This window comes from Pseudochaenichthys georgianus, chromosome 18, assembly GCF_902827115.2.
Source record: "Pseudochaenichthys georgianus chromosome 18, fPseGeo1.2, whole genome shotgun sequence".
NCBI classification, from domain to species: Eukaryota; Metazoa; Chordata; class Actinopteri; order Perciformes; family Channichthyidae; genus Pseudochaenichthys; species Pseudochaenichthys georgianus.
Window position 1 is genome coordinate 1,604,387 of NC_047520.1, and position 23,205 is coordinate 1,627,591.

At 42.1% G+C, this 23,205-nt stretch overlaps 1 protein-coding gene across 2 annotated transcripts in view; it reads left to right on the forward strand.

Moving 5' to 3' along the window:
• The window catches only part of LOC117463419 (complement C3-like), a 62,710-nt gene that overhangs the window by 29,582 nt on the left and 9,923 nt on the right, over positions 1 to 23,205 (forward strand). For both annotated transcript variants that reach the window (XM_034105654.2, XM_034105653.2), the window contains exons 22-28: positions 182 to 394; positions 1,471 to 1,534; positions 1,650 to 1,739; positions 1,929 to 2,135; positions 9,633 to 9,708; positions 9,796 to 9,955; positions 10,047 to 10,142. In XM_034105654.2, coding sequence (XP_033961545.1) covers positions 182 to 394; positions 1,471 to 1,534; positions 1,650 to 1,739; positions 1,929 to 2,135; positions 9,633 to 9,708; positions 9,796 to 9,955; positions 10,047 to 10,142 — 906 coding nt within the window. The remainder of the gene's footprint in view (positions 1 to 181; positions 395 to 1,470; positions 1,535 to 1,649; positions 1,740 to 1,928; positions 2,136 to 9,632; positions 9,709 to 9,795; positions 9,956 to 10,046; positions 10,143 to 23,205) is intronic.

The window sequence follows — 23,205 nt, forward strand, 5'->3', positions numbered from 1 at the left end:
TATTAAGATCAGATTGGTCCTGTAAAAACACTGTATATCATCAAATGTGAATTAAAATCAGGAAAGCATTATCGATGGATGACCTAAAATAAAACTGATGTAATCCTATTATATCCTCAATAATAGTCTTTATCTTTGAGCAACTTCACAATCTCCAGTCCATCTTTGTCCTGTTCTCAAGGTGCGGGTTGATCTGATTGAGGAGAATAATGTGTGCAGTTCGGCTTCAAAGCGTAGAAAGTTTCGCCAGGAGGTCCGAATTGGGGCACAAACTACCCGATCTGTGCCCTTCATCATCATTCCCATGAAAGAAGGAGAAGTCAACATTGAGGTCAAAGCTGCTGTTAAAGGTTCATCGCTTAATGATGGAATTATGAAGAAGCTGCGGGTGGTGGTAAGAAAAAGACTTACCATGTGGAATTGTTCTCTTATTGCAGTAAAATGTTCAATCTGCCATAAAAATGTACTCATCCGAGGTCTGTAGCATTATGGATGTAATATTCTTGTTACTACTTTTAGTTTCAAGCAACAAGCCATTTAGAAATCCGTTGAAAACCTCAGTTTGAAGACAATCTGTTTAATAATGTGACAAAGCTTGGAGCCAAGACCAAGTCGTTTTTTTATCTTTTAAAGACCTAGAAAGGGTTATTAACGCCTTTGTTAACTCGAGACTGGATTACTGCAATGCTCTGTATGTGGGTATGGACCAGGCGTCAATTAGACGCCTGCAGCTGGTGCAGAACGCAGCTGCACGTCTTCTGACTGGCCATACAAAGCGTGACCACATCACCCCAATTCTGGCCTCACTGCACTGGCTTCCAGTTCGGTTCAGAATTGATTTTAAACTTCTTTTATTTGTTTTCAAAGCCCTACATGGGCTGGCTCCTGCCTATATAGCCAAACTCCTCCAGCTGATCAGCTGCTGCTGATAGTGCCCAAGACCAGGCTCAAAACCCGAGGGCACAGAGCCTTCGCAGCAGCTGGCCCCAGGCTCTGGAACACTCTGCCCCTCCATGTGAGGTCGGCCCAGACCCTAGGGGCTTTTTAATCTACACTTAAAACTCACTTCTTCTCTCTGGCCTTCTAGTCAGAGCGGAGCACGACTCCTGACTATTCCCTGTGTGTGATTTTAAATGTTTGCTCTTGTATTTGTTGTAAAGTAATTTATTGTAAAGTGTATTTATTGTATGTACAGCACTTTGGCTCGACCAAAAATCATTTTAAAAATGTGCTATATAAATAAAACTTGATTTGATTTGAAAGCTACAGTTACGGGTATGAGAGATATAGTCTGGTAAAGTCAGTTTCGTAAACTGTCATGTTTATGAAATGCATCTTATTGATATATAAATACCTTATTTAAATTTGGACCATACTTGACTTTGATAAACAACAGCAAACAAAGATTATTCAAAAAGTTATGCCAATAATTGTAATTTCTAATGTTTGTCCTAACTGTGGTTTTTCCAGTCTGAAGGTGTACTAGTAAAATATCTTCAGACTGTAACTCTAGACCCCACTAAAGAAGGTGTAGGTGAGTTGCCTTGACGAATGACATAGCTGCATTTTACAGTATAGTGGTTTATCAACGTTATGTTTTTATCTTTTGCTAATTGATGCTGCAACTTGCCCACTGTTTCTCCCTTTAGATGGTGAACAAGTAGAAATTATCATCAGTGGAATTGCCAAAAAAGATTTGGTTCCAAACGCACCAACAAGCACACAGATCTCTGTGACAGGTGGGACATGATGCAATGTCAGTGCATGTACAATGGAAACGATGTATACAATTGGTATAAATTGTTATTGTTCTCATTGGAAATATCTACCTCACTGGTCGTTGGGGCACTTTGTTGTTTGCTTAGTGGTTTCTTGTTGTTGATTTATAACGTGCTGTGTTTCTTTTCTGTCTGTCTGTGGTCATTCAGGGAGAGAACAAGTTTCTGCCCTCCTGGAGAACGCTGTTAGCGGGAACTCTATGGGTACTCTAATCAGACAGCCCGGTGGCTGTGGAGAGCAGAACATGATCAGCATGACCCTCCCTCTCATTGCAGCCACATATCTGGACAAAACCAACCAGTGGGAAGCTGTGGGCTTTGAGAAACGTAATGAAGCCCTCCAACACATCAAGACTGGTAGGCTCACTGATGTATTTTTAGTACAGATAGCAGAATCTTATTAATGCCACTCTGAGTGTGATTTTAAATTGTCTGACATTGTAGAAGAGGTTTGAAAAAGAAAATCAATCCACACCACCCCTGTCCAGGCCTCATTTGGGTTTCCCTTTTAAAACAAAAGCCTATGCCAGCCAGAGGTCGCGTTAACTGAATATTTTCCATCAATGACGGATTTTTTCTAACAATGACGGAAAAATCTGAAAGCAGTCATTTTTGACAGATTAGAACACAACTCGGAACAGCGCCAACATGTCCACCAGCGGCGCACATTATATTACATCCTCAGTGGCCAGGTTGACTGAGGGCGATCTACTCTACTGTGGTCTGTAACTATTATTTAGTCATTCACACCCCTGTCCAGTTGGTGGCGAGTGTGTGTATATTTAGTAGCTATTGTCTGGTCTTGTTTTTGACCTCGTTGATTAACCGGCTTTAGCAATCGCAAAATGTCACGGCAGCTGATCGTCCGAAGCTTTTTTAATAAGCCCAGTAATTGTGATGGTGTGGATAAACGAGGTGAAAAAAGAGGGATTGATGCGGTGGAGGATGAAGGATAAGCCAGTAAGACTAAAACTGACAACGTTCAGCCAGCGGCAGAGGGGCAAGCAAGTGGCAAGGAGTTGAAGCGGGAGTACCGGGTTCAGTGGGAGCAAGAGTTTAAGTCTTCATTTCATTTCAAACCTTTATGTATGCAGGTTAATCCCATTAAGATCTCTTTTTCAAGGGTGACCTGCTGCAAGTAGGTTCCACAAGTGGCTGAGGAGGCGAGATGGCAAAATGTTCTGCGACATCTGTAGAAAAGCTAAGATGAGTAACGGATTTGTCCGAGGGTGCACGACGATGCAGAAATCAGCGTTCAGGCTAGGCTACAGCAGGTCAATTGAGTTGTTCTTGCAAATCTTTTGTTCATTAGGGCCTGAGCACGAAGTGTGCGAGACCTATTGTTATTAATAATAATAATAATAATAATAATACATTTTATTTTTAGGCGCCTTTCATGACACCCAAGGACACCGTACATTTAAAAAAAAAAAAAAAAACTAAAAATAACTAAATAAAAAAAAATTAATAAAATAAAAATAAAATAAAAGCTACACTACAGTGAGTAAGCAGATTTGAACAGGTGGGTTTTTAATTGGGATTTGAATAAGGTGATTGTGTCTGACTGTCGGATGTGCGGGGGGAGGGAGTTCCAGAGTCTGGGAGCAGTGCAGCTAAAAGCCTGAGCACCCATGGTGACGAGGCGTGGGGTGGGGACGGTCAGCAGACCAGCAGAGGAGGAGCGGAGGGAGCGATAGGGGGTGTACTCCTGAAGAAGGTCAGCCAGATAGGGGGGGGGCAGGTTATGTAGGGCTTTGTAAGTGAGCAGTAGGTTTTTGAAGTTGATACGGGATTGAACAGGGAGCCAGTGGAGTTGGATGAGGATGGGGTGATGTGTTCGGAGGCCTTGGTGCCGGTGATGATCCGGGCTGCGGAGTTCTGTATGATTTGTAGTTTATTGATGAGCTTGGTGGGTATGCCTGAGAGGATGGCGTTACAGTAGTCGATGCCGGACGTGACAAATGCATTGACCAGGACTTCAGTGTTCGATTGAGAAAGGGATGGGAGGAGTCTGGAGATGTTGCGTATGTGGAAGAAGGCAGTCCGGGTGATGTTATTTATGTGAGATGCAAATGAGAGGGAGCTGTCCAGGATGACACCAAGGCTCTTAACTTGGCCAGAGAAGGGGATGGAGTGGCCATCAATGATGAGGTTGGAGGCAGGGGAGGATGAGGTTTTGGAGAGGGTGGTTTTGGTGCCAACCAGCAGGGCTTCGGTTTTGCTGCCGTTGAGTTTTAGGAGGTTCCTGCTCATCCAGCTCCTGATGTCCTGGAGGCAGTTGGTGAGAGAGGTTGGGGGGAGGGCAGTGTTGGGTTCGCTGGAAATGTAGACCTGGGTATCGTCGGCGTAACAGTGGAAATGGACATCATGATGACGGAGGATAGTGCCAAGGGGGAGCAGGTAGACAATAAACAGGAGTGGACCCAATACTGACCCCTGAGGAACACCATGTGAGACAGTGGAGCAGCTTGACCGGTGGGTGCTGAGACGGACATATTGTTCCCTGTCTGTGAGGTAGGACGAAAACCATGAGAGTGCAGTACCAGTGATCCCGATGTCCGCCAAACGCCCGATAAGCAGTGCGTGTGAGATGGTGTCAAAGGCAGCTGTGAGGTCAAGGAGGATTAGGATGGTGAGCAGTCCAGAGTCAGCTGCACGGAGGAGGTCGTTGGTGACTTTTACCAGCGCTGTTTCGGTGCTGTGCTTTGAGCGGAAACCCGATTGGAAGGGTTCATGAAGGTTGTTTTTGTCCAGGTGTTGTTGAAGTTGGTCAGCAACCACTCTTTCAAGGATTTTTGAGATGAAGGAGAGGTTAGAGATGGGCCTGTAGTTATTCAGGTCATCTCGGTCAGCTCCAGGTTTTTTGAGTGTTGGTGTTATTGCAGCAGTTTTGAGGTTTGGCGGTACAGTTCCAGTTGCGAGGGACGAGTTAATGATTCTTGTGATCAAGGGGCAAGTAGAGGGCACACAGGTTTTAACGAGGGCAGTGGGGAGTGGGTCGAGCTGACAGGTAGTAGGTTTGGATTTACGGATAAGCTCAGTGATGGAGAACTCAGTAGCTGCCGAGAAATTGGACAGGGTGGGGATTAGCTGGTGGCTTTGTGGAGCTCAGCCACTGTGGGTCGTCTTTGGAGGTTGTAGATGCAGCCAGTTGCAGGTGGATGGTGTTGATTTTGCTATTGAAGAAATTCAGAAAGTCATTGCAGTCAGCAGATGAGATGTCTGTGGGGATGGTTGTGGGAGGTTGAAGTAGGTGTCTGACAGTTGAGAAGAGGTTTCTTGTGTTACCTTTTCCAGAACTGATGAGGTTGGAGTAGTAGGTGGACTTAGCGGTGGTGAGGGCGTTCTTGTAAAGGCAGAGATGTTCTTTGTAGAGCTGAATGTGGATTAAGAGTCCAGTCTTTTTGCACAGACGTTCAAGACGCCGGCCAGTGGTTTTTAGCTGGTGGAGGGCAGCAGTGTACCAGGGAGCAGTGTGCACAAATGAGACTATGCGAGACTTCAGGGGAGCAAGCGCATCCAGGGAAGATGAGAGACAGTTGTTGTAGTGACTCAACAGTTCAGCAGCGGTCAATGAGGAGGATGGGGGTGGACTGGGCACGGAGGCAATAAGGGAGTTAAGGTCTCTGGGGTCAATGCGTTTGATGTTTCTGAAGGTGATGGTCCGCAGTGCTCTTGTTTTAGATAGGGGGACATTTACCTCAAAAAGCACAGATTTATGGTCAGAGATGGGGAACTCAGCATCAGTGAGGTTAAAAGGAGTGATACCGGTGCAACAGACTAGGTCTAATATGTGGCCTTTGTTGTGGGTTGGAAAATTGACATATTGTGTAATACCAAGGCACTCAAGGAGTGAGATGAAGTCCTTTGCTAAACCATTAGTGGGGTTATCAATATGAATATTAAAATCACCCAGGAGGATGATAGTGGGGGACATAGCACATATTGTTGTTAAAAAGGCTGAGAATTCTGTGAGGAAAGCAGCCGAGGGCTTCGGTGGTCTGTAGATAGTCACAATAATGGTAGGTTTAGATCCTGTGAGTTTCATTGCCAGGCACTCAAAAGAGGAGTGATGAGGGACGGTGACAGTGATGAGTTTCATGTCTTTGCGGTAAAAGACAGCAAGGCCACCAGCCCTTCCAGTCACACGGGGTTCACAGACATAAGCAAAGCCAGGAGGGAGCGCTTCGTTTAGCTGTGAGAAATCATTTAGCTGTTGCCAGGTCTCAGTGAGGCATAGCAAGTCAAGTTTGTGGTCAAGAATAAACTCATGAACAAGCAGTGCCTTGCTAGTAAGGGATCTGATATTGTGAAGAGCCAGTTTTAAACAGCCAAGAGGTGCATAGCTGTGTGCTTTGCGCAGGGGGAGTAGCACAGTGTGATTGACAGGTCGAGTGGCGGATCAGGCGAAGCGAGGGGGGGCGGGGCTCGGTAGACCAATTGATAGAATTCTTATTCTTATTAGGGCCTGAGCACGAAGTGCAAAGACCTATTGTTATCCACAGTATTCTTATTCTTATTTTCCTCGATCTGCACTTTCGGCCTGTTTTTGAGGGGCTTACAACACTATTCATGTAGCGACATTTGGCAACGCTGCCAGGACGGGTGAAAAATGTAACATTCTGGATTCGATGGGTGAAAAATGTCAAACTTGCTCTCTAGCGCCACCTGTGAAAAATCAGTTTTTTCGAAAAATGTACATAGTCGCAGCGTAAGTCTGACGGACCTGACATTTTGAACACTTATCTGGGTGGAGCAGCTCTACATATTATCCTCTCATATCCCGAAGCTCCGCCTACTTTGATTTTTTTAATTAGCATAATGTCAAAAACAGTGAAATATTAACTTAAATTCAAATGTTTAGAGTTTAAAAAAATGTATATCTCAAGAACCGATGGACGAAATAAATATATTTTGTCATAGACATACTGGCAGGGTGAGTATAAACTGAGATTTAAAGGGTAGCAACCAATGAAAAATGTGGGCGTGTCCTATTCAGTTTTTTCTCCAAATCGAAGGGTTAAAAAACGTACCGAGCCATAAGTAAGGGAAAAAATGAGTTACGGCCTTTAAACTCGGAACACATGTCACAGCCCACAACCGTTTCCAGACTGTACAAAATAAATCGTACGTTTTAGCAAATATGGCTCAGTAGCGCCCCCTATTGTGCGGTAGTCAGATATAGTTTCTCCGAACTACCCAAAACTTGGCACAGACATTCCTCATGGAATTGCGGACATATTTCAAAATGGCTTCCATTATCCCCGCCCCCCATAAACTCGGACATTTTGAAAAATGGGCGTTTTATGGGCGTTTTTGCAAACTCCTCATAGGGAAACATCAGCCCATATCCAATGGGATGCTAAATTGCGAATTAATAGTTCACTGCTCAAACGGGGAGCTCGTAAGCTAACGGAGAATGTACAATTTTTGACTATTTTAATGTCACAAATTCGCTAAAATGATCTTCGGACGCGAAACTTAGGACACACGTCACAGCCCACGACTTTTTCCAGAATGTACAAAAAAATCGTACGTTTTTGTATACCAGCTCAGTAGCGCCCCCTATTGTGCGATAGTCGCATATAGTTTCTCCAAACTACCCGAATCTTGCCACAGACATTACTGATGGAATTGTGGACATATTTCAAAATGGCTTCAAAATAGCCCCGCCCCCCAGAAAGTTGGCCATTTTGAAAAATTGGCGTTATTCATGCTTTTTAAGCGCATTTTCTCAAATACCTCCTCGGGAAAAGATCGGGAAAATTCCAGTCCAGGACAAGTTCAGCCCATATCCAATATCATGTTAAATTGCGAATAAAATAGTTGCTAGCTCAATCGGGGCGAACGTAAGCTAACAGAGAATGTACCATTTTTGACGATTTACATGTCTCAAATTACTCCAAACTACTCGCATATAGTTTTCCAGATATTCACGAAACGCTGTATACACATTGCTATTATAATGGCACACATATTTCAAATGGCTTTTGATTAGCCCCGCCCCCCACAAAAATTGCAATTTCGAAAGATGGCCGTTTCACATGCATTTTGAGCACATTTTCGCACACTGCTTTTAGGGAAATTATCGGAAAAATTCCATTCCTGGACCAGTTCAGACCATATCCACAGCCATGCTAAATTGGGAGTAAAAAAGTTGCTAGCTCAATCGAGGCGGTCGTAAGCTAACAGAGAATATACAACTTTGGACGATTTATATGTCGCACATTACTCCAAAACTACTCGCATATGGTTGTTCCAATATGCAACAAACGTTGTACACACATTGCTCTTATCATTGCGGACATCTTTCAAATTGCCTTCCATTTGGCCGGGTCCTCAGAAAGTCGGCCATTTTGAAAAATGTGAAGTTTTCATGCCTTGACTGCACATTTCTGCTAAGGCCTCCTAGGCAAATGGCCGGGAAAATTCCATTCCAGGACAAGTTCAGCCCATATCCAATGCGATGCTACATAGCGAAGGAGTAGTCAGTCGCTCAAACGGGGAGCTCACAGACTAGAATGTACCATTTTCCAACATTTAGATGTCAGATAAGCTACTCTGCCTTCCACATCATCTGTCTCTCACACACACACACACACACACACACACACACTCACACCCACACACTCACACACCCACCCACACACACACACACACACACACACACTCACACACACACACACACGCACACTCACATACACACATATACACACTCACACACTGCTGGCAATGATGTTGAGTGTTAGTCCAGCAGCTCCCTCTGCTGGCGGCACATGCAATTACAACAGACACATATACACTCCATAACACACACATACAGCTCTTAAAGCATATAATACATATCAGGCTACAGCCCATGTATATGTTATGATGTGAAGCACTATTTGGTTTCATGAAATATATCAACTGTTTATTTGTAGATATCTACTAAAGCATACAAATAAATTGGTAATGTAGGCCTGTTACTTATATTATTGAGAGATGTATATTATACACACTGTTCTGCTTTCTGCACTGGCCCCAGCAGCTGTTCTCACTGTAAATGTCGGCTCAGAATTAAAGCAGTAGTATTAAAAACATACATAGCCTAATATCCAGAGGAGATGCGTTTATTGAGTAAACAAACGGTCAAGGGCGGCACGTCTGCACAACCCACTGCACCGCACGCCACGGTCAAGGGCGGCACGTCTGCACAACCCACTGCACCGCACGCCACGGTTAAGGCTCCTCCGGACAGCCTCCGCGATAATAGATCGTCGACGAGCCTTTACAGAAATGTGTTTTCCTTCTAGGCGGCGCGCCCACATACGTTTCCCGGTCGCTGCCGGAAGACCTGGGAGTCCGGGACACGAACATTTGAGAAATTACGAACGGCTCATTTCCGAGGACTCGCGCACGTCTGCTTGACGCCGGGACGACCGGTGACCCTCCCCTACAGGCGCTCGGATGTGAAGGCCCGCCCACAACTGCGTGCACATCTGTGACCGCAGTTTTAATATTTTGATTGTAATTGTGAATCGTTAAAAAAAAATTTATGAATCAACATTTGCTGCTCAGTACCCAAACATAAATATTAAATATGTCTCATCTCATTAAAAGTCTTAAAAAAAAATTATCAAATAAAATGACGGGTAATAATGGATTATGACGAACATTTTACGATCCTGTCCGTCAAAATGACGGACAATGAAAAAGTCTAACGCAACCACTGATGCCAGCAGAATCATTTGAAAGAAGCTCTAATGACTGAAAAATATTCAGGACTCCTTAAACTGGCTTCTAGTCAATAAGATTAAGTAGAGCAATGAATGGCACTTTTTAAAACGGTTGTATGTATTTATTTGTGTACAGGCTACAACACACAGCTTACCTTCCGGAAACCAGATGGGTCTTTTGCTATTTATCCAGAACAAAAAAGTACCTCCTGGTGAGGCATTCAAACATCCTTGAACTCACACAATGTATGTCACATATGAATAAAACTAAACTATTACACCTTCTTCTCTCCTCTAAGGTTGACGGCCTATGTTGCCAAGGTGTTTGCCATGGCAAAAAATCTGGTGGCAGTGGAAAGCACACACATCTGTGAGGCCATCAAGTTTCTGATTCTCAAAGCACAGCAACCTGATGGCTTATTTAGAGAAGTTGGAGTTGTGTCAATGCGAGCGATCATGGTGCGTTCACTAGTTTCATAGAAATCTGTTTTTCAACTATGTGCTACAAAAATAGCTAATAAGAAAAATGTGTATGTGTGTGTGTGTCTAGGCTGATGTGCCTGGCTCAGATTCAGAGGCCGCCATGACGGCCTTCTGCCTCATTGCTATGCAGGAGACACAAACGATATGTGCTGCCAGTGTTAGTGTGAGTACTTTATCTTCATACAATGTTTTCTATTTTTCTCTCATCTGTTTCATTTCTTTATTTACCGTCTGTCCAACATGCTCCGGGTCTAAACAGCAACAAGTCCTCCAACTCAAACAACCAAATAGGCCGATTGTTCAAGCGCTTAATACGTCCTATAATTACGTTTTAAAGTTTTCGCCCTCTAGTGCTCCTGTTGAATGCAAACGTTACAGATGTTTATTCACAAATAACCCACTCTGTAAAATCCTAAATTGTAGGATAGTTTGGCCATGAAAACGCTTTTTGATTAGATTTCTAGCGAGAAGTGTAGATTGTACTTTTAGAATCCACGTCCAGTCGATAAGTAGGATCTATAGTTTGATAGATATTACGAAGATGATTTGAGGTATGCGGCAGCCTCCATGTAAAGTTACGGGTTGAAAACAGTATTTCCGGTCTCAACATTTTCATAATAAAACCAATGATCAAATGATTGAACATATCTGCAGTACTCATCAACTAAAAAACGTCAGTTTATCCTTGTTAATAATACGAAATGTATTGGTTTAAATTGTGTACAATGCTATTGTGTTTTTCCCATAGCTTTTTCTCTTTCGATTCTGAGAGACACCTTTCATTTTTCAGAGGTTTTGATGCATGCCGGGATTTGGTGTTTATCCGATATGAAATCGGAATTTTTTTTTAAATAAAATGATACTTTATTCCGAGTCGTTCTTGCTTTTCTCTTTGGAAGTCTTCACATAACGGAATTGTAATACACGGTTTGGCTGCATTCAATATTACATATCTGCCGTAGATATTTATTTATAGCTCCCTGATCAGAAGACCTTTTGACAAACTGTAAGAAATGCCTCCAAAACTGAATATGTGACGTGGATCATAAATATATTAGCAATTAAACAACATCTTCCATTTCTTTTCACACAATATGTCTCCTTGCAGTATCGACACTAATTCGGCTGACTTTTATATTTCATCCAATTAGTATATAGGTTATATTACATTACATTAAATTGCATTTAGCTGACGCTTTTATCCAAAGCGACTTACAATAAGTGCGTTCGACCAACAAAATACAAACTTGAAGAAAACAGAATCATATAAGTACATCAGGTTTCATAGAGCCAAAACATTTCAAGTGCTACTCAACTGGCTTTAGATAAGCCAGTACTTTATTAGTATATAAGTGCTTTGTTAGTAATTATATCGCTCGAAGTAGAGTCGAAAGAGATGAGTTTTCAGTCTGCGCCGGAAGGTGTGTAAGCTTTCTGCTGTCCTGATGTCAATGGGGAGCTCATTCCACCATTTTGGAGCCAGGATAGCAAACCCACGTGTTTCTGCTGATGGGAACTTGGGTCCCCCTCGCAGTGAGGGTGCAGCGAACTGTTTGGCTGATGCAGAGCGGAGTGCACGTGCTGGGGTGTACGGTTTAACCATGTCCTGGATGTAGGAAGGGTCAGATCCATTCGCAGCATGGTACGCAAGTACCATTATCTTGAAGTGGATTCTAGCAGTTACCGGAAGCCAGTGAAGGGAGCGGAGGAGCGGCGTGGGGTGGGAGAATTTAGGAAGGTTGAAGACCAGACGAGCAGCTGCATTCTGGATGAGCTGCAGAGGTCGGATGGCACATGCAGGTAGACCAGCCAGGAGGGAGTTGCAGTAGTCTAGGCATGAGATGACTAGAGCCTGGACCAGAACCTGCATCGCTTTCTGGGTCAGCTGGGGACGTATCCTCCAGATGTTGTAACGCGTGTATCTGCAGCAGCGGGTTGTAGCAGCTATGTTTGCAGTGAAGGACAGGTTGTTATCTAGGGTCACACCCAGATTCCTTGCAGTCTGAGTCGGGGAAACAACAGAGGTGCCGATGTTGATTGTCAGGTCAAGAGTGGGACAATCTTTTCCCGGAAGGAAAAGCAGTTCAGTCTTGTCAAGGTTGAGCTTGAGGTGATGAGCAGACATCCACTGAGAGATGTCAGCTAGACAAGCAGAGATGCGTGCAACGACCTGGGTCTCTGAGCGGGGAAAGGACATAATTAATTGGGTGTCGTCAGCGTAGCAGTGGTATGAAAAACCATGCGGGCTAATGACAGATCCGAGCAAGTTTGTGTACAAGGACAAGAGGAGGGGACCAAGAACAGAACCCTGAGGGACCCCTGTAGTTAATTGACAAGGGTCGGACTCCGACCCTCTCCAAGTAACCCTGTCGGTACGGTCTTTGAGGTATGAGGTCAGAAGGGAAAGTGCAGAGCCTGAAACTCCAAGTTCTTGGAGAGTGCGAAGGAGGATCTGATGATTCACCGTGTCGAATGCAGCAGACAGGTCCAAAAGGATGATGACAGAGGAGAGGGAGGCTGCTTTAGCCGTGTGCAGTTCCTTAGTGACAGCAAGGAGGGCACTTTCTGTGGAGTGACCTGCCTTGAAATCAGACTGGTGCGGATCCAGAAGGTTGTTCTGATGGAGATAACAGGAGAGGTGTTTAAAGACAGCGCGTTCAAGTGTTTTAGACAGGAACGGGAGGAGAGAGACAGGCCTGTAGTTTATAACATCAGACGGGTTGAGAGTGGGTTTCTTTCGGAGAGGGTTTACTCTTGCCTCCTTGAGACTGTTTGGAAAGTGACCAGAAGTTAGAGAAGTGTTGATGAAATGGGTGAGAAATGTTAGAATATCAGGAGCGATAGTCTGTAGTGTACACCATAACGGTGCACAGCTGATAGAAAGGGATTTTGTTGTAGTTTTTAAGATATTTTTTACTGCCTTTCCAACTCCTCATGAAGTTACTGTTACAGGTCTATACAGGTTCATGGTACAATGCATAAGCTTCAAATCGAGAGACTGAAACTGTATTTTCCTTTACCGTTCTGTTTTAATTTCACAATAACTTTAATAGTCATATGTTTGATAATATTATGTTTTATTAACTACACCACTGGTTTTTTAACCCACGCCGCCTAGTGGTTAAAGCACATTATTGAATGTTGTTGTTGAATACGTTTTATTTGATGAAAACATTTAAATATTAAGAGTAGCCTACATACAAAATTGTGGGAAAGTAGAAGGCATGATTGAAATATAGAATAGAAAATATCAAGAAGATGCTGTAGTGATCTCTACAATAAAACAGTTTAGTGCAGGACATGCAAAGACATTAACAGGAGGATGTGCAAAACAGAGAAACTAATAAGGCTTTATTTAAACATTAAAGATTACTTTAAGTTAAGGTCTTCTTTTGAATAAGAAAAAAACGTTGGGGTTATCCACAGATAAATATGAAGTCTGACAAAGTACTTATCGTCCAATATATTGCATAGTTTATTTTGGCACTTGACAATCACCTTCCCTGAATTTGACTCAGGTGTAACTAAAGTCTGATTTAAGAGTTGTTTATATTTCACATCATTAATCAGAATCTGCAAAGTAACTACAATACATGTAGTGGAGTAAAAATACCAGGTTAACCTCTGAATTGTAGTGGAGTAGAACAAAGTAGTATGCTGCTGTAACAAAAACATTTCCAAACTTGGGATCAATAAAGTATATCTTATCCTATCTTAAGATGATCGATGGCTACTGCCATATTTGCAAAATGTGCCTCTGAAACTTGACAAGTGCATGTTTCAGGCTTATCAATGAACAACAGGAGGGGTCACAGACATACATTAAATAAAGCTCTTCTGACCTTAGGTGTCATGTGGGTATATTAATTCACCCATTTATTAATTATATGTTTTAAATTTGATAACACCACTGTGTTTCGTATCCCCTAAACCTCCAGGGTGTACACAGTTTAATACTGGCAACTTCTAATTGTGGGAAATACAAAAACGTCTTATAAAGAGTCGTGCCATAGAACATGTTGCGAAACACTTAATAGCCAGCATGTGTAGTTCTGGGGGGGGGACTAGACCCGTCCAATTCCAGTTTTGGAAAGTCTGCCGTGGTCACACGACCACAGCAACAAGATTAGCCTCGACTCAGGATCCAGGCGTATATATGGACACAAAAAAGAGATTTGGGGGAAACTGGGTTAATCGGAACATGAGAGTACACAGGTACAAACAGCCAGAAAGACGGAGTAAGGTGCCCCCCTCAACAGTCCAAGCCTATAGCAGCTAAACTAACATGTCTACATACATGCACTCCCTTAGGATGGGTTGAGGGAAAAGGGTAGCAAGTAAGAAGTAGGAAACAGAAGTGGAGAGGCACACAGGGAAAAAGGTCCCCATTGGAACCTAAATTTGTCAGAGGAGTAGGAGTGGGTCAGTGACTACGTTCCACTACGTCGTGTTTAACATCAAAAAGTTTAAGGTCATCCACATTTTTAAGTCCTTGAGGCAGTCTTGAATTGTATTTAGGTGATTGGTTTCATCAGGCTTGATGGATAAATATAGTTGAGTATCACCTGCATAACAGTGGAAATGTACAGAATGATTCCTTATAATATTGCCTAGCGGAAGCATATATAATGTGAACAAAATAGGTCCAAGCACTGAGCCCTGTGGCACTCCATGGCTAACTTTGGTTTGCATGGAAGATTCATCGTTGACACGTACAAACTGAGAGCGTTCAGATAGATAGGACCTAAACCAGCCTAAAGCAGTTCCCTGTATACCAACTAAGTGCTCTCGTCTTTGCAATAGGATGTCTTGGTCGATAGTATCAAATGCAGCACTGAGATTGAGCAAAACAAGAATAGAGACAAGTCCCTTGTCAGAGGCTATTAGAATGTCATTTGTGACTTTAACCAGAGCTGTCTCTGTGCTATGATGTGTTCTAAAGCCAGACTGAAATTCTTCAAATAAATCATTGTTTTTTAAGTAATCACACAACTGTTTTGCGACCGCTTTCTCAATCATTTTTGAGAGGAACGGAACATTAAAAATAGGTCTATAGTTGGCTAAAACCTCTGGATCAAGGTTGTGCTTTTTAAGAAGCGGTTTTATCACTGCTACTTTGAATGATTGTGGAACATAGCCTGATAATAAAGACATATTTATAATATTTAATAATGAAGTGCTAATTAATAGAAAAACTTCTTTTAACAGCTTAGTTGGAATCGAGTCTAAGATACACGTTGATGGTTTAGAAGAAAGAATAATTGAATTTAATTGTTCAAGGTTCATGGCTGAAAAGCATTCTAGTTTACTATCTAGTGTAATATTAGAACTTAGGTTTCGGGGAGCTGTTGATAAAACTATACTGGTCAAAGGCAAGAGGTCATTCATTTGTTTCTTCGAGTAACAATTGTATCGTTAAAAAAGCACATAAAATCATTACTACTGAGTGCTATGGGAATAGAAGGCTCAACAGAGCTGTGGCTCTCTGTCAGCCTGGCTAGAGTGCTGAAAAAAAATATTGCATTATTCTTATTCTCATCTATTAATGAAGAGTAGTAGGCTGCTCTCGCTTTACGCAGTGCTTTCTTATATTCATTGAGAGTAATATGCCAAATTAAACGAGATTCTTCAAGTTTAGTGGAACGCCATATCCTTTCAAGTTGTCTAGACTTTTGCTTTATTTTGCGGGTTTCGGCATTATGCCATGGAGCTAATCTATGTAGTTTTATTTTCTTCTTTTTCAAAGGAGCAACAGAGTCTAAATGTATTCGCAGCGCATCTGTAGCACTATCAACAACATGATCAATTTGGGGTGGTATACATTTTGTATACGTTTCCTCCCTTACTTGCAGACATGCTATCGAGTTAAGTATTGGTGGAATCTCTTCCTTAAATTTGGCTATAGCACTAACAGATAGGTTTCTGCTGCAGGAGCTTTTGACTAATGCTTTGTAGTCTCGTAATAGTACTTCAAAAGTTACTAAGAAATGGTCGGATAAAGCAGGATTATGCGGTTCGACTAATAGTTGCTCAATTTCAATACCATAAGTCAGAACAAGGTCGAGAGTGTGATTATAGCAGTGGGTTGGTTTATGTACACCCTGACAGAAACCAACATAATCTAATATAGAGTTAAATGCAAGAGTAAGGCTATTTTTATCATAGTCAACATGAATATTAAAGTCACCTACGGTAATTTCTTTATCTGTTTTAAGAACCAAAGCTGATAAACACTCAGAGAATTCTGATAAGAATTCTGAATAAGGACCTGGTGCACGATACACTGTAACAAATAAGATTGGCTGCACAGTTTTCCAGGTCGGATGCGTAAGACTAAAAACGAGACTTTCAAAGGAGGTGTAATTTAATTTTGGTTTAGTATTGATAAGTAAACTTCAGTCAAAGATTGCTGCAACTCCACCTCCTCGGCCCGTGCCTCGAGCAATATGAGTGTTGATATGGCTGGGTGGAGTGGCCTAATTCATGCTGACATATTCTTCATGTCTCAACCAAGTTTCAGTGAGACAGCATATATCAATATTATAATCTGATATTAAATCATTTATCAATATTGCTTTAGATGCTAAAGATCTTATGTTTAAGAGTCCACATTTAATCTTCCTATTTTGTTGCACTGTAGTAGTTGTTACATTGTCACATTGTTACGACACCTCTATTAGGTTTTACTTTAAATTGTCCTTGGGCAGACACACACACCGTTAATATTGGGTATTTTATTGGAGAGAGCGCAGAGAAACATATAAAACTGCGACTCGGCCTCCTGGTCTCAACTCCACTTTGTCATGGATTAAGTCCATAAAGCTCTGAAATGAGATCTGCACCTTCCAAAGTAGGATGAATGCCGTCTCTCTTAATCAGACCAGGTTTTCCCCAGAAGGCTGTCCAATTATTTACGAAGCCCACATTGTTTGCTGGGCACCACCGAGACAACCAGCGCTGAAACGATGACATGCGGCTATACATGTCATCATTGATCAGATTGGGGAGGGGACCAGAGAAGATTACGGTGTCCGACATTGTTTTAGCATAACTACACACCGACTCCACATTAAGTTTGGTGCATTCTGATTGGCGTAAACGAACATCATTACCACCGACGTGAATAACAATCCTACTGTATTTACGTTTATTTTTAGCCAGCAGTTTAAGATGCGCCTTAACGTCGCCCGCACTGGCCCCCGGAATGCATGTGACTGTGGAGGATTTGGTATCTAAATTCACGTGTCTCATAATAGAGCTACCAATAACCAGAGTTGGCTTCTCAGCGGGTGTCTCGCTGAGTGGGGAACAGTGGCGGCTGGTGGAAAATATTTTTGGTGGGGCTGTTGATATAGTGAGTAAAAAAAACATTTTTGGGAGAGATTACCCCTTAAATTAGGACTTCTGGTGATGTAATGGCGCCTTTCCAGTGCAGCGCGGAGCTTTCTTTAATGCTGCGTTCAGACCGGACGCGATGCGAATATTCGCTTTGCTCTAAACGCTCCTATCGCATCGCTCTAGTCGCTCGAGTTTCACCGCGGCTGTCAGCTGTGTTTACTCGCATCATTCAAACAAGATGCGCTGGCTCAGGAGCTACAACTACAACAAAATGAACATATTTTACCGTGATTAAATTGTAATACACGTTTCTAAATGATGCCGAAGTAACAACATACTGATACCGGTTAGTAAAAACCATGAATTAATGCTTTGACAAGTCTGCAGACAGACGGCAGGCGAAACACCTTTTAGAATGCTTGTTTTCTGAATGGAGCTTGGCTAAGCTAACGTTATATATGCTCCGACCGTCCACACTCACAACAATGGCCTATACAGACATAAATAAACCAGCGACTGTATTCTCCATGACACAGACAGTCTGTGGTTTGTGCTTGTTTAACTTTTGTCTAGTTTCTGAACAGATCGTATCTGTCCCCGGCTGTTTGAAGAGCAAGCATGGGAAACAAAAGATAGCATTTACCTGTTTGCATCCAGCTAGCCTTTCTGGTGTACCAGCTACGTGAGAAGCCTCTTTGATACTATTTGTCTTTTTCACGAGCTTGCTGTGATATATACAAATCGGGTTGGTCCGGTCCAAGGTCTTTAAGTATAAATGTATCTCCCAAACTTCTCCTTTCGAAAGGATTGGAGAGTAGCTCTTGCACAGAATTGGGTGCGGACCGAGGTCCGGCGACTCCACCTGCACACCATTCTTATCCAACTTCTGCGTCACCTTGGTCACTCACGAGTCTAAAAAACAACTCACGTCAACGCATGTAAGCAACGTGGGCGCCAACGTGGGCGCCAACGTGGGCGCCAACGTGGGCGCCAACGTGAGCGCCCTCGTGACCAAAATATTTGACTGCGCTGATTGGCTGAAATTATGTTTCGGCGGCACAGTTTACTATTGAGACTTTTGCAACGTGCTGGTTGCTGCTGTTTGGCTCGCGGGCTCCGCCCGGTAATGATAAACTAATGCCATGGGCAAGGCCAGGCAGGAAACATGTGACTTATCAGTAACTTTAGACATCGTTATTACACAATTTTAAACGAGATTTTATTGTAGATTATACATTTTACTGATACCAATTGTATGATATTTACCTTGTTCATTAAAAATAAAAATATAAAATATATATATATATATATATTTTTTTTTTTAAATATATTTCCCAGTCTCCTAGCTGCTCGGGAGTTGCCGGGGGACGGCTAGTACAAGCTACCTCTTGCCGGTCTATAACGGTGTTGCAGTATAACTTGAGTCATGACAACTGGCGAAATTCTATTATTTTCGTCATAGGAATCCGGGGCGTGTACATTGAGGACCCATTGTTGACTGTGGTCTATTTAGTCTAAATAACGTTCCCCTTAATTTCCCCAAAAGTAGAAATGGGTCCGGGTTCCTATGGGTTAATAGGCTTAAAGGCATAATAGAACTACCGTATTATATGTATTCAACTTGTGCCCTGCTGGACTTACTTTTCTGTGGTTGACCGTTACTGTGACACAGGGACGTGCAAAGGTACGGGCTAATGTTGCCCGGGCAATGGCCCTTTTGCCATTTTTGCCTGACCTGCCCCTCTGGAGAGAGCAAGAGTTTTTTTTGTTTTCTATTGTGGCCGAATCAACATGATAAGCCCACAATTAGTATTGTAGCATCTCGCTGCGGGAAACACACCTTGTCCGCGCTGTCATCTGCCCCCAGTCACGTGACTTTGTTTACAAACTGACAGCTGGAAGCAAAGGAAAGCCCTCCGAGTCCAACCTCATATGGCTATGGTGATCACACCAAACGCCTGCCCTCGCTCCTGCCCGTTAGAGTATAGGTGACAAACCAGGGGACTTTACTTCCTCTTGACACCGTCGGTTACTTTAAAAAAAAAAACACCTAAATATACTTGTTATTGTGCTTCTGTCTTTCTGTGTCTTTTACTCTGCTCTGTAAACTCCCTCACCCTCGCTCTCTTTTCTTGATCGCCCTCTCACGGAGAACACTTCACTGACCCGCTTTATTGTAGGATTTCTGCCATGTCTCCACTTTAACTTGATCATCTCTGTTATTAAATTATGGAATTCTAAATAAATAAGTAATTAGATACCTTACCGTTACTGCGCTCATAAAGAATGATAAGAATAATGCGTATTAAACTGGTTTAATTAATTAGTGAGTTTATTTAAGGTAGCCTAATTATAGAAGCCCTATGTTATCAGTAGCCTATGTCTGCACAGCAGTAACAACGGTAAAACTACAATAAAACAGAATTGTCCCCATTGTTTCTTTAATAGTTACTAACATTAGATATTTTAATGAGATATGGACCGCAACAAAAAATGTGCCTGAATAACGAATTTAGCAGTTGGACATAAAAGTCAACTGAGTGTCACTTGCAATGACACTGTTGTGTTTTTATTTTATGAGTTTATGTTAGAATTTTCAAAAGGTCTTGTGTTTTTTTCCAGTTTAAAGCAATAGCCCCTCCAAATGTCTGTGCACGTCCCTGCTGTGACATATCAGTATAGCCACGGAAGATAGTGTGTGTGTTTCATTCCCATGCATCAAGGTTATTTTCATGTATGTAATTGTTTTTCCTGCACAGTATAGAGTCTTGTTGTGATGAGAGGGATACAGGTATTTCATAAAAAAAATGTGCTGCCTGGAGAATAGCTACAGAATTGATATCACAATTTAATCGGAGCTGATCACAACTTATCATGAGTGATCCAGTCATCTCGATGAGCGTTCGGGCTGTGAATAAACAACTTGTGTTTTACTTTTAGGCTGTCTGAGGGTATGGACAGCTATCAAAGCTACTATACATCACATTAAGAACGATGTACAAATGAAGGTCGGACACAAATATATAATTTAAGTGATTTATTCAAGTTTGCAATATTTTGAACAGGCATCCACACAGTCACCTACTTTGTAATGTTCGATACCTCCCTGTAAGTATCCACGATATGAGCCGGATCATTTGGCTCGGCTCACCAAGAAGAGCCGGCGCTTTCGGCTCCCAAACGGCTCTTCAGTTTACCACATATTATACCTTTTATAATTCAATCAAATGTAGCCCTGTTTTGACTAATGATTTATATGTGTACACATATATCACTTACATTATTCAATACATCCTTTGTACTGAAGTATTCAAAAGTAAAAATTACATTAATTAATTATTATTAATATAAATGATTTGCTGTGGCCAATTGTTTTCATTGCATTTTGTTGGAACACCACCCAATGGCGGTGGTGGAAGGTTCACCTCTGCTCCGCGCGTCCCTTGATGACTGATGAGCGGGTCAAATTTATAAAAGAAGGAACTCAAAGCACCAGAATAAAGGTTAAACAATCATCTGTTTTAATGGTAAAAGCAACAATACACAATACAGAGCACTCTGCAATAGTACAAAATACAGAGTACTCCGGGCTCAATTCCTACCACCGTGTGACATACGTACCACGACAGCCAGTCAGAAAAAGAGCGCCGGTGGGGAGGAGTTGTGTAGGTTGCTCCTCCCTAGCTATTTGTTATTGGCGATTTCACTTCTGGGCGAGCCCTAGACCGTGAGCTGGTAGGTCTCCATTGGCCAGTTTCACTTCTGGGCGGGACCAATACAGCGAATCAGAGTTTTGGGAAAAAGTATTTTACTTCTGAACAGACCGTGAGAGCTTCGGAAGTAAACAAGGACAGAGTCAATCTTTATCTTGCACCTGAATTCACTCCTTTTATATTTCACACAAACTATTCTTTCCCAGACAATCAAACATTGTACACAGATATATTGGTGCCTGAGATTATATTGGCCCCAGAAAGAACCTTGAAAAGAATATGTGTGTGTTGTGGTATCTGGGTCAGTGAGTGTAAGTGTGAAGTTTATATATATAGGATTACAGTAAAACAGTCCCAAATACACACACATGTTCACTTCAATACAGTTTAAAATAATACATGTTTACTTTAATACACTTTAGAACAATATCTGTTTACTTTAATGTACAGACCCTCAAACTCTCTGATACCACCCAATGAATGCACTGACTTGCTTTTCGAACCACAATGCAGATAGCAACACCTATAAAAACGTAAGCATAGACATTTTAAAAAAGGGGCTACTGTATCGACATTTTAAAATTATATTTAAAGAAAAATCCCTAACAAAACAGTTGGGCTCTATTTCAGTATTAACTATAGAAAAAAAGACAGCAACCGCTTAAATCAAATCTTTGCTCAAGGATAATCATAAATAAATAACATAGTGAAAATAAATATATTGCAATGCACAAAACAGCAGCATCCAATAGTCTCTAATCCTTGAATATTACAGCTGCATGCATGCACGGAGCACCCGCAGCGCGGAGATCATCATATCATTCTGTCTTGTATTACTTAAAAAAAATTTTAAAAACCGGCTCGTTCGCTGGCGCGAACCGGCTCCTGTCGTTCGCTTAAAGGGGAAAGGAAACACCAATTACAGCTATAATATTCCGGTAGTTTATTCATTTTACAATGGATATTGATCGTAATATTTATTGTATATGATATTACTCGCCAAAAGAAAATTAATTATCCGCCGGCCGGGTGGGGAATTCCGGGACCAGGCTGCCGCCATTAGGGGAGTCCCAAATGGTGACGTCACTGGATGGGTCTTCGCTCCGGGTATCCATACCGGAAGTCAACACAACGTAGCAGATATGGCAGCGATGGAGGAATTTTGCAATGAGATGGACGTTTTGAACCATGAATTTGACTATTCGTCGGGAGATGACATTGATGTGGAAGCATCTACAGTTACCAGGCATCCCATGGACTATGCTTATGAACCGATTCGGTCGAATAGAGTGGCATACGATCCGGAATCCGCCGAAAGTACCGACGGTTCTGAACCCGCTGAGTGGGACCACCAGTTCCAGTACCGACTCGGTCTCAGAGGAAGAAGATGTTGCTCAAAACCCGGGACGAATGGACAACACAGATTGGTGTACATGTAACAATTGTGTGGTGATGCCATCGTAAAATGTCAAAAAAATAAATAAAAATAAAAACATACTCTGTTATCCTCTTAGGCCCCACGGAACCGAAATTGCGTCATTTGCAGGAAACAACGTCTAAGGAACCTTAATATTTAATAAACTATGAATATTTTATATCCATATAACGGGAAAAAACTAATTTAACTGATCTTTTTCATTTATTTTTTCCAAAAAAAACACACAATGCTAACAGTGAGCCTCTGAATTAGCCCCGAGCGAAAAATGCTAACCTGTTACTGCACCGAAAATCACTCCTAGCTCCCTTATTACTTATCCTCGCTGCACATCCAACACATTGTTTATGATCGTAAAGACACAGAATCTCACCTCAACACTGAAAGATACAAACTCGCGAGGTTATCAAAACAAGTGGCACTAGGTACTAACATGCGCTAGGCTAACGGCTTACCTTCCTCGTTGTCTGGTCTAAACTGGTCTTCAATGGCATTACAACGATAAAAACGATGATGTAGTTAATCCATAGGTTAATATCCAATGGTGCTGTGTCCCCTTTGAAATGTTCTGATAATCTATAAGCAATACAACTGCAATTCCGTTATCTGCTGTCCGCTCTGTGCTCCGTGCACTCTGGGTCCTGCAATACCATCCATTGAACACCTAGTCCAGCAATACTAGCCTTTTTAGGGCTGTTTTCGACAGATGAGCGTGTGTATGCCAGTTTAATTAGTTGAGC